The 12,336-nt window shown below is 39.2% G+C and overlaps 1 protein-coding gene across 4 annotated transcripts in view; it reads left to right on the top strand.

Moving 5' to 3' along the window:
* The window catches only part of stk40 (serine/threonine kinase 40), a 57,817-nt gene extending 45,961 nt beyond the window's left edge, over positions 1 to 11,856 (top strand). For all 4 annotated transcript variants that reach the window (XM_057834078.1, XM_057834079.1, XM_057834081.1 and 1 more), the window contains 5 exons: positions 134 to 249; positions 1,925 to 2,069; positions 2,957 to 3,076; positions 5,180 to 5,264; positions 8,510 to 11,856. In XM_057834078.1, coding sequence (XP_057690061.1) covers positions 134 to 249; positions 1,925 to 2,069; positions 2,957 to 3,076; positions 5,180 to 5,264; positions 8,510 to 8,725 — 682 coding nt within the window. In that variant the 3' untranslated portion in view covers positions 8,726 to 11,856. The remainder of the gene's footprint in view (positions 1 to 133; positions 250 to 1,924; positions 2,070 to 2,956; positions 3,077 to 5,179; positions 5,265 to 8,509) is intronic.
* Positions 11,857 to 12,336: the final 480 nt, after the last annotated feature.

The following is a 12,336-nucleotide window of genomic DNA, read 5'->3' as shown; positions in this document are numbered from 1 at the left end:
TCTATTGCTGTACATAACAGCTAATGAGTTGATTGACACTCTTCCTGCCCTGTCATACTTTAGTCTTTCCTGTCCTCCCTCGTGGAAGTCTTGAGGCTGACGAGTTGATCAATTCCCGTGTGTGTTATTACAGGACGCATCGAATCACCATCACCAACTTCTGTTTAGGAAAACACCTTGTGAGTGAGGACGACCTCCTCAAAGACCAAAGAGGAAGTCCCGCCTACATTAGTCCCGATGTGCTAAGCGGTGAGTGGCAAGAAAAGTTGTACTAAGAACTGTTGCATAACGCCAAGCAGACTTGTCGGGTACTTTTCTTCCCAGAAACGGTGTGTTTTGCAATACAGGCCGCGGGAAAACATGAATTTGCTTTTTTAAAATCGCACTGTACAGGGGAATTTGTGTTATTAATCTATGAAAGAGGAAGCCCGCGTGCACTGGCTCCACTTTATAATTAGAACGTAAATTTTGACGGCTCGTCGCTAACGCCGTCGCAACTAGCCTCGCCAAAGCTGCACATAAATCCGGATGTTAATGTGTGCGTGTGTGTGTCAACATAACGTGACTGGCATGCAATTAAAAGCAAGCGTCAGTGACTCACACACTGATGACTCACTGGAGGGAAACTACTCCCTTATAACCCTTATAACCCCCTACTATTGTGTGTGTGTTTATCAGTGTTTGCTTGTGTGTTGGTTTCTGTGTGACTCTTACTGTATGCACATGTCTAAGTGTGTGTGTTAAATATATGTGAATATTGGTGCATTTTTTTGGTTTTTTTTCATCTCGTGTGCGAATTTGGTAGTATACATTTTTGTCTATTGTACTGTATATTGTTCTTGTATGCACATTTGTGTATAATTTTTGTCTTAGTGTCTTTTACTGTGTGTCTTTGTGCTTGTTTGGCTCTCTGTGATTCTTTGTGCATGTACGTAGGTTTGTCTATATGTTGTGTGTCCACAAGCTTTTACTAAATTGCCTGCTGCCGCTGCCTCCTGCTTGTCTGGAACAGCAGTGCGTGTATATAACGTGATGTTGGTACATGTTTTGTGTTAATGTGGAAATTTCACCGAAATAAGGAAGCACACACACACACACAAGGACTGAGCTTGTTTGCCATTGCTCATCCTGTTAATCATTAAACTCTGAAACTGAAAGTTGTCCTCATGGGGAGCAAAATGTTAATCTTCATGTTACTGTTGGTGGTAAGTTAGCTGCATAGCTTGGTTTCTCTTGTGTCTTTAGCTCCAAAACCAAACAGCTATATGGAATAGCTGAACTCTTATCACAGAGGGACTCCTGTTTAGTGCTGCAAAGATTAATCGATTAACCCGAGTAATTCAATCAGAAAAAAAATTCTAGTTAAATTTTGCTGCTTCGAGTATTCGTTTAGTTAACGTGGCGTTGTAATGGCTTGTTTTGAAGATGTTTGCATTGAGTTTTATTGATTTGGGTGGATACACTGCCCACTAGTGGCAACAGTGAATATTACATAACTTATTTCACTTGGTGAATCCAGCTGCTCCCAATTAAGACTAACATAAGTTTTTGTTTGAGCAAATGTTTTTTTTTTTAATTCATTAGTAATTTAACATTTAGCTGTTTTTTGTGGAAATATGTGTTTGAACCGTTTGTTAAAAACATTGTTAAAAAAAAGTTAACATTTGATAGCATATAAGCTTGCGGACTTTGCTATGTAAGTTGCTAATTGTTCTTTTTTTGTACTTTGTTCCTCTTCATTTTTTTTATACCGTTTGAGGTTCAGCTCAGGTATTTTAATTTTTTAAGTTCCTTATCCGATTACTCGATTATTCGAACTAACTCGTTCATCGATTAATCGACTACTAAAATAAACAATAGCTGCAGCCCTACTCCTGTTTATATGTCAAATCAAATACTACAACATTTTGTTTTTGTTTTTCAGGCCGCCCGTACCGCGGCAAACCCAGCGACATGTGGGCTCTAGGCGTGGTACTCTTCACCATGCTGTATGGCCAGTTCCCCTTCTACGACAGCATACCTCAAGAGCTCTTCCGAAAGATTAAGGCCGCAGAGTACTCCATCCCAGAGTGAGTCGCTGTCAGTGGGATCTTTCCGGGTATACATTACTTCCAAGAACTTTAGGGTATTTTTGGGTTGCAGGTGAAAGTTCAGGGTGGTACTAAAATTCAACCCAGGCTTACCAAGGGAACTTAAGTTTACCGTCCTTCTCATTTCAATGCACGTGTAGAGTGGATTTCCAAGTTCTGAAAAAGGTTTAGAGTAGGGCTGTCAAACGATTAAAATTTTTAATTGAGTTAATTACAGCTTAAAAATTAATTAATCGTAATTAATCACTATTCAAACCATCTATAAAATATGCCATATTTTTCTGTAATTTATTGTTGGAATGGAAAGATAAGACAGAAGATGGACACATACATTCAACGTACGGTACATAAGTACTGTATTTGTTTATTATAACAATAAATCAACAAGATGGCATTATGTTAAAGCAATCCATGGATAGAAAGACTTGTAGTTCTTAAAAGATAAATGTTGGTACAAGTTATAGAAATTTTATATTAAAACCCCTCTTAATGTTTTCGTTTTAATAAAATTTGTAAAATTTTCAATCAAAAAATAAACTAGTAGCCCGCCATTGTTGATGTCAATAATTACACAATGCTCATGGGTGCTTAAGCCCATAAAATCAGTCGCACCCAAGCTCCAGCAGAGGGCAGCAAAACTCCCAAAAAAAAACACAAGTAACAAGTTGGCATTGCACTATGTTGTCATTTTAATCTGTTTGAGGGGGGCATGTGCATTAATTGCGTCAAATATTTTAATGTGATTAATTTAAAAAATTAATTACCGCCCGTAAACGCGATAATTTTGACAGCCCTAGTTTAGAGATGTACTGTTGTAAAGGAATAGTCAAGAAAAATGTGTATAACATTCCAAATGTTTCCTGCAGAGATGGCCGCGTGTCAGAAAACACTGTTTGTCTGATCCGAAAGCTACTGGTGCTCGACCCTCAGCAGAGGCTGACCGCCGGTGAGGTGCTGGAGTCTCTCGGTGACATCATCGCATCTTGGTAAGGGTGCCTGAAGGAGTAAGCCCAATAAGGATCTTTGAGAGTACAGGTAGTCCTTGGTTTACTCGGGTTAACCGGGGACAGCAGCTTTGTTGTAGCACACTATGCTTATCCATCCAAACTCTTTAAATCAAATCAACACCCTTGGCTAGCCTGGAACTGATTTGTAATGGCAGCAAGCACGGCATGGAACCTTCGTTGGCAATCAAGTCCTCTGATTGCTGGGTGAGAACGGCTATTCATCGTTACCATAGCATCCTCTCGTAGCAAACAGTGGATATCCATCCTTTTTGAATATGTCTCACCGCCCAATGGTTAGCCTTAAATCGTTCTTCTGTAGCGCCGTACAGCATTTGATCGAGACCTGTTCGTCGATAAAATCCCCAGAGTTTTTAATTAAGTCTGACTAAGAAGCTGGCAAGCTTTGTTATGGGTATTTTTTGGAACGCTTTCACTAGCCAAAGGTGTGTTTACTGCACACAGGAATCTGGAACGCTATTGCTGGCTAGGGGTGTGTTCACTGAATATACTCTTAGCGTGCCCAGATATACACCGGGACTCAAGAGTGTTGTTAAAATGGGACACTCGCACTAAAAACTTTGAACGGCACCCCAAATGCAGGGTTTCCCCTACATATTAAGTACTGTGGCGCACCGCCACACCAAAATAAAAGCCGCCACGCCATGCAAAAGAGATGTTTTAAGAAGAAAAAAAATTAAGGCCGTTTCAAACTAGCGGGAGCCAAGTGTGAAGGGTTCAGCGGCAACCTATTCATTGTAGTGCTGCAACGATTAAACGATTAACTCGAGTATTCGATCAGAAAAAAATATTCGAATTAAATTTTTCTGCTTCGAGTATTCGTTTAATTAAAGTGGCATCGTAATGGTTTGTTTTGAAAGTGTTTGCATTTAGTTTTATTGATTAGTGTGGATACACTGCCCTCTGGTCTGCCTCATTTCACATGGCTGAATCCAACTGCTCCCTGTTAAGACCAACGTAAGCTAAGTTTTTGTTTGAGCTAATGTTTTTTTAATGCATTCATAATTTAGTTTATAGGTATACTTAGCTGATTTGTGGGAATATGTTTCTGAACCATTTGTTAAGAGCATTGTAAAAAAAAAAAAAAAAAAAAAAAAAAAAAAAAAAAACGTTAGCATTTTATAGCATTTAAGCTAGTGGACTTTTGTTATGTAAGTTAGCCAATTGTTCTTTTGTTGTATTTAGATCATTTATTTACCGTTTTTCATACAGTTTGAGGCTCAGCTCAGGTATTTTAGTTTTTCATGTTCCTTATCCGATTACTCGATTATTCGAACTAACTAGCTCATCGATTAATCGACTACTAAAATAATCGATAGCTGCAGCCCTAATTCATTGTGTATTGTAATGTCCGTCACTCTGCGAGGCCCTCTTAAGAGACGATCGGACGAGGAGCTGTGACTTAGAGGGAAGCAAGAAGGAAAATGAGCGAGATATCGGTCGCACATCATGGAAGCCCGCTGTTATTTTGTTACTGTTTTTCTTTTGTTTTTCTTTATTATTGTTGCCACAGTAAACTGGGTGAGCCAATACAGACTCCTCTCCTTCTTCCCCTCATCCGGGGCATTACAGTTTTTGGATCGGACCTTTTGGCGAAAGTGTGCAGTGGACAGCCGTCTTGGACGGAACGGCAAGTTTGAATGAAATTGCGCTGAGAGGTGGGGAGGGCGCCGCCGCAATAATATCATCAATGCATTCAATAGCAGAGGGGCAGGCGTACTTATATCTGCTACCAGGCTGTTTCGGCGGACAGATATATGCAATAACAGCTAACGAAACCTTGATAAATGTGCTTTTTAGTCCAAGTTTCACGAGCTCTGGGACACTCGGAAAATGACTCTCACACTTCTCCTTGCTGAGCTAATTGGTACCTCGGTGTGCGTTTGTGAGGAAATGTAGTTCACGAACAACAACAACAAAAAAATATTCACCTTTACATCGAAACTAGTAAATCTGGGCCGTCCAGCGAAATATAAGGACTGGATGGAGATGTTTTTTTTTTGTTTGTTTTTTATACCAAGAAAGCATGAATCAATGAAAGTATATGTCTATTTATCATTGCAGGCAGTCTGTTTCGTCACTGAGCGGCCCGCTGCAGGTGGTTCCGGATATCGACGATCAGGTCAACCACCCAGAGCATCTACAAGAGGTAAAAGAATTCATACTGATGGATGCACTTTGCACAAGGCTGGAATTGAACGAAAATGTTAATCTCGTGGTTATACGTTGAGATACATTGATTAGTAAAGCGTCGATCCAATCAAATCAACTGACCAGGAAAAATCGATCATCGCTGTTATGTCATTTCAGCAACAAAATTGGTGAAAACATTTTTTTTTGTTGGTGAAGTGTAACTTAGTGTGTATATTTACATGGACAAAATTTCCTCAATCCAATTAGCGTTCGGATTAAAATTATGATCGGAAACTGTGGTCATGGACACTAAAAATATTGATCCAATTAAGTCTTGCGAGTTCATCCAACAGTCAGTCGGAACCAATTATTTTGAAGATTTTAAAGAAGATTTATCGTCAATTTGCACATTTTTTTTTACGCCAGCATAATAACGTAGTGTACACATTTCGAAAAATCTTAATTTTAAACCAAGTGTTTGCTAAAGATTTCAGTTACAAACAAAAACTTACCATTTGTATTTTGATGCATCCTCTTCTTCTTGTTGCAGATGAATTAATAGGTGTAAAACAGTTTTTTTCCACACAACAAACCAAAATGAAGTCCATGTCTGCTATGTCTTTTTGCTATAACAATAGCACATGAACAGGACTTACTCGTAATCACCAATGTGGAAAGGTTCATCCTTCCTACAGCATGTGAAGGCAGCATGACCAAATATACCAGAAAAAATAGAAGAAAAGCAAGCCCTACTTACTTCCGTGTCAAGAAAACATCGTTCTGTCCATTGAGACTTTAAATGTTAGCGTTATTTCATTGATTTTTCCCATTTTTCCACCATCAAGTCTTTGACCATTTTCAAAATCCGTTACTATCTCCAGCAACATGTTCTTCTCATTCGGAATAGAATCTTGATCAGAATTATAGAATAGAATATTCCAAATAGGTTGTGTACGTGAAGCATTTCTAATCCAACCAGACTTTTAATTTGAACAAAAGTGTCCATATAAACAGCCCTTGAATAGAATCGTGGCACTTTTGTAATATAGGCAAATTTCAAGTCATTGTCCAAAGAATATCATATCTAGGACTGTCCCAAACGACTAATTTCCTCCCGTTTAGTCAACCGACTATTTCTACGATTAGTCGACTAATTTAATATTTTATTTATTTATTTATTCATTTTACCAATTTAATCATGAATTTTTTGTTGAAGCTTATTAATTCACAATAAACATTTTGGAACACCTAAATTCTTAACGTATACATAAATAACATAAATATCAATAATAAATCACAAACAATGAGGTCAAATGCTCCTGGCATTAACTAGTGCAAAAAAAAAAAATGTAAACGGAAACACTATGACTTCACCTATTTAACAGGAGTCAAAACAATTCTTACTCATTTTGTGGTATGTCTATATTGTTCTAAATGTTAAAATGAATTGCAATGGGTCTCATGTCCCGGACAGTCATTTTCAGAATACTTTGTGTGAGTTCAGATGCTCTTTCTGGTGTGCATTCCGCATTTTTTGGGGAGGGGAAAAACTGTTCAACTTTTGTTTGTTTTAACCTGAAAATAGATAAAGCCGAGGGCACACTGAAATATTACAATTATTTTGAATGAAAGGCACACATAGTCATAGTAACAAAAAATAAATATATAGTATTAATTTTATAGTATACTATATATACACAATAATACTTTATAATATAAAGTAACTAACATTAGTGCAGTCACGTATTATCATAAGCAGGCCAGTGCTGTATTCCATTTATATTTTTATTATATTATGTATATACAGGACATATATATGTACATTTTTTTTTTCCCCAAGTGGGAGCTTTCATGATCCTAATAAATACAATCTGCATGCCGTGCACAGAGATGTCGAGATCTACAGCTTTTGGGATCAGCAGCAGAGTAGGTTAAAAACGTGAAGAACCTGGGGAAAAAATTTAATGATGCACGTTGATACGACGCACATAAATGCAACTTCAATTAAAAAAAAAATCATAAGAAAGTTGTATGGACTTACAATCGTAGCTAATCCTAGCTTGTTGTTTCTTGTTGTCTTCCAAAATTACACCTGGGTGACAGCGCCTCAAGTGTTCGTTCATAGCCGACGTGCTACCATGGTATGCGAACTCAGCTTGGCAAAGAGTACACACAGTGGCACCCTCCATATTTTCCTTGAAATAATTCCAGGCTCTGGCCATTCTGGTCCGCTTTTTTTGGCTTTATGCTGCTTTCACAGCTTGCATCGCGAGCGCCCGCCATTCTAAACTTTATCTGCATGTATTTTTTTTTTTTTAACCCATCATTACACGTCGATGTTTTGCCCGTAGACTCATTTACGTCATCGATGACGTCGACAAGGTCGACTAGTCGGAACGGCTCTAATCTTATCGTCGTGTAATTCCTGATTCGCACTCACATTATTCAGGTAGTCCCTGGGTTACGACGTACTTGACTTACGCGATTTCGATTTTACGATGCCAGAGTCTCCGGTCTTTTTTTTTTTTTTTTTCTTAGTCGCTCTAACAATACCTAATTGTACCTCGCAGTATCTTATTTTTTACTTTACTTTATTAACATGACTTGATCTGTCCTCACCAAACGTGAATTTGTTCAGCTTGACAGACAGCAAACAAAGCAATTGTGCTTTTTGAAGCTTTTTACTTCCTTCACTTTTGACAACTTGTAAAGCTGTAACACACATATGTACACATCTGTTCAAAACTACACACATTTTAACAATAAAACACGATATACAAAACAATTGGTGTTCAGACGTCCAACTTGTCTGATCAATATGTAAATTTAGTAGATTAAATAAGCCTAAATTTCCCTAGCTACGAATGCTAACGTATTTACAATTGTCATAGCAAATCGCTCACGCTCTAAACTTAATTACAAATCCATACTCAAACATATACTAGCTGAAGCAATTTACAGCCTTATGTGGGCCAAACTAGAGCGCAGCTATCCTTTATCCATGTGAGACGTCTGAGTGCTTCTGTATGGAAGTATTATTGAACGACAGTCCAGGCAGACCCAACGCTGCCACCAGAGGGCAGTGTATGCTCCACCATGAAAGAAAATACAATACTTTGGACATTTTGGATAAATTTTTTTTAAAGGGTTAATTTTTAGACTTACGCGGAAATTCGGGTTACGTCGCCAGCATAGGAACAGAACTCGTTCGTAACCTGGGGACTACCTTTATATTCAAGCGGATCTCTTTCCGTCCTTTAGGCCAAAGTGACGGAGGAGTCGTCGCAGTACGAGTTTGAGAACTACATGCGCCAGCAGCTCCTGCTGGCCGAGGAGAAGAACACGTTCCACGAGGCCAAGAGCTTCCTGAAGCGCCACTTCAACAGCCTGCCCCCAGTGCGCCGCCTGGGCCACGACGCCCAACCCGTCAGCCCGCTGGACGCCGCCATCCTGGCGCAGCGCTTCCTCCGCAAGTAGACCCCCAAAACCCTCGCGAAAGGTAGGCTTGGGAACGAAACGGGGCCGAACTGTTTAAGAAAAAGCCCCGGGGTCGCCTTGTAGTCACTGTGCAACTCTCCATCGCGTGTATTCCGGACCTCCTGATGAATACAGGACCACCATCATGTAGCAACCCCCATACTCCCATCATACCTCCCGTTGTCCCCCTTTTTGGAAAACCTTCAAATCAATCTACCTCTCCATCTCTTCCGTGTTGGTAAACCACGCTCACTGTTTTACGACGCCACCGGTGACATCCTTGTTCGAGGAAAAACAACAAATCCTCTCCACTGAGGAAAAAAATGGAATAAGCTTTGTTTTTGTTTTTTTATCTTGGAGTAGCATTTTACTATCCCATTGAAGACAGACATTACAGAAACACGCTTGGGTACCGAACCGGTCGTCTCGTCCCTGTGGAGATCTCTTTCCTAGCATCAGGCAGCTAGCGTGCGGAAACTCCATAAGTCGCCACGCCAAGACCCCCGATGAGGTCCGATTGTTGGACGCCGACTGGTTATCCTACTTGGTGCCGCAGCCAAAATGAAACAAAACTTCGGAAACGCCACGGAACTGGTGCCGTGGGCCTCAACGGGAATCAAAACGACTTCCAGTCCGTCTGACCAACAACGGGCGACGAGTGTGTTTGGGATTTTTCCAGGATGAATGTGAATGACACTTTGACATGTTTGCATAGCCATGAGTGTGTGCGCGAGCGTGTGTGTGTGTGTTTCAAGCCAGGGCCCGCTGAGTAATCCACATCGGCAGCCATTTTTAAGCTATTCTCCTCCTGATGCTTTTCTACTACACGGTACTAACCTGGCTCGGTGAAAAGCGGCAAAATGACACAGTCACGGAAAAGGGAGCACGTTTAATCCGAGGCTGCTGCAGCTGCGGAGAGAGTCAGGTAAAAGTTTAAACTCACTGGCTGCCATTGACAACAATAGATGTCGGAACTGGGATGAGATCGCTTCCAGTTCAATGGACTGGACCTCTATCGTCGTCAATGGTAGTGAATGAATTTAACCTCCTAAAACTACACGCACCACATTTTGGATCATGTCAGCCACAATATTAACATTTAGTATACAAATGTATGACTCAAAATGTGATTTCACACATATACACGCCAGGTATTATAGGAGGCTAATCATATTTTTTTGTATGTGTATTTTTCGTTCAGTTCAAGTTTATTGCCCCCTTTGAAGGGGAAAATTTGAATGTGCATATTCTCTACCAATTGATGCAATTTATTTTATTTTTATACTGCATGATCTAAACAGATTGAAGTGGCAGTAGTCCACTTCCCAGGCTCCAGTGGCTTATTTTCTCTGCTGCCCGTAGTCTTTACTTGGATGCTAATCCCGCCCACATTTTCAAAATGCATATTCTTGACCAATTGATGATTAAGTCTCAATTCAGCAACCCATTTTCTGTGCTCCCTGTCGTCCCAACCTGGATAAAATGTTTCTCTTTCTTGTCTCTCTTTTTGTGTTTGACGTGAAAACCAAAGAAACGGTTAATTAAGGAGAAATTTTTCAGGATGAGATGGGCGCTCGGCATCCATGTGGAGACTATGGAGTGTACAGCCACAATTCACATTATTCATATAGTACACAGAAGCCTGGCCAACCAGAAATCTGGCAGGTAACGCCAAGTGGGTACCGTGCAGTGGAAAAGCGTCAAATTATGTAATTTATCTGCCACACTGTGAAAAGCAGACCAACACCAATCGTGACCCAGTTTATTTGACTTTTCTCTTTTTCCTCTCCGCCAACCCCTTGTACACATGCATATATTATTATTCTACTGTGTAGTTGCTTGGTGATCCATACCGTAATTTTTTTGTTGTCGTTACAAATATTTGTTTTTTCCTTCCTTGAGTTGTGGAGATTTTCTGATTTAATCCCTGTTCATTTTTAGGCAAAGCTAAGCACCAGCAACTGTTAAGCAACTTTGCTGCGGGGTCCATATGACTTTCTATTTATTTCCAAAGCCCGCCTTCATTCTGTTGTAATTTCAAGATGGATTTATTTATTGTTCTCTCAGAAATCTTCAGCTACAATTATCAAAAAGTAGCTTTTCCCCCCTCCCGCAAAACTAAAATACACCACATACTTGCCATAAATTTAATTCTTGCCATAATGCCACCAGTTAAGCTACTCTGATTTAAGCATACCTTTAATATTTTTCAGTAGAAATCCCGCTGTTGAGATTTTCTTAATCTTTCCTTGAAATTGAGTGTGATTTCCATCACAGTATTGTAGTAGAACACAAAAAATGTGCACAGGTTGATGATCCAAAGTGATAATGGGCCCACATATTGGTAATTAGCGATAGAATATAGTTGCTCAATGTACATGTTATTGTGTCCCCCCCCCCCCCCCCCACACCTGCCCCTCACTCGCTCTATATTTAGCACGTTTGTTTTCACGCGCAGTTGTTGCTACTGTGATTTTGCAAAGCATGAAAGTAGTGCAATGTGCAACTCTTAATGCATGACTCGACACTCGTTTTAGTAGCAAGAGTGGCGATGCTTTTCCCCACCCACTCTGTTCCTACCACTTATTGAATATATTTTCCCCCTTAATGTTGATGATACTGTATTTTTTGTAGCAAAATTCTATTTTCCTTTAAATATTTCTCTCTAGGGTCACCCACAATTTAGTTTAAAATTATGTCATTTTTTTCCCTGGAGATTAAAAGTATGTTGTTAATTTTACCACTAGAAAAATTGGCATTAATATTAACAAAAAATACACATTTCATTCTTCTCCGAAACTCCCTTACAAGCAGGACTATCCACTAAATCAGTAGCAACATTTTTTTTCATTCTATTTTCATTTTGTTCAATCTCCCCTCCCTGCTTTAAAGTACTGTAGTTGGGTATATTTTTGAACATATTGCTGACGTGTTTCAAGCTCTCAATCTCTTGACGAGGCAGATGTGTTTTGGTTGTCTTTCTCGTGGTAAGCTGCTTGGTCATATTTGGGGGCATCTAGAGACTCATTATTGTACAGTTTGGGGGGAAATCACCTTTGTATTAAAAAACATATTTTTCTACTTCATCAGAAACTCTACATGCATGTCAGCAATAAACTTTGATATGGAAACTTGAGTCTCGTGTTGAATGTTTATGGTGGTTGCAATCTTAATTTATCCCAACAGGTGGCGCAGTTTCTTTAATTATGAGTTAGGAAGCGAAACTAGTCTTGCATGGTTAGAATTTGAGGACGGATTTTAAGTCGTCACTTGTATGGAGGTAGATTTGTGTCTTTATTATTCAATCAAAAAAAAGTCGCTTCAAACAAAAAAAAAATATTTTCAAAAGAAAAATCACTTCAATCCAAAATTTTTAAAAATTCAATCGTAGAAAAAAAAAGTTTGAATGTGGAAAAAATATTTGAGACTCAGAAATTCGCATTTGAACACTTTATTTTTCATTCAAACCGTTTTCTTTGATTGAAGCAATCCTTTTTGTGTTCAAGCCATACTAGGAGTAGGACATTTCTGTCAAAATCATTCAATCGCAATAAAAGTTGCTTTAATCAATAAACTATTTTTAATCAAAGAAAAAAATCATTTGCAAAAAT

The sequence above is a fragment of the Corythoichthys intestinalis genome, chromosome 4, assembly GCF_030265065.1.
Source record: "Corythoichthys intestinalis isolate RoL2023-P3 chromosome 4, ASM3026506v1, whole genome shotgun sequence".
NCBI lineage: Eukaryota > Metazoa > Chordata > Actinopteri > Syngnathiformes > Syngnathidae > Corythoichthys > Corythoichthys intestinalis.
Note: the sequence above shows the minus strand (reverse complement) of the source record. Positions and strands in the feature narration are given on the sequence as shown.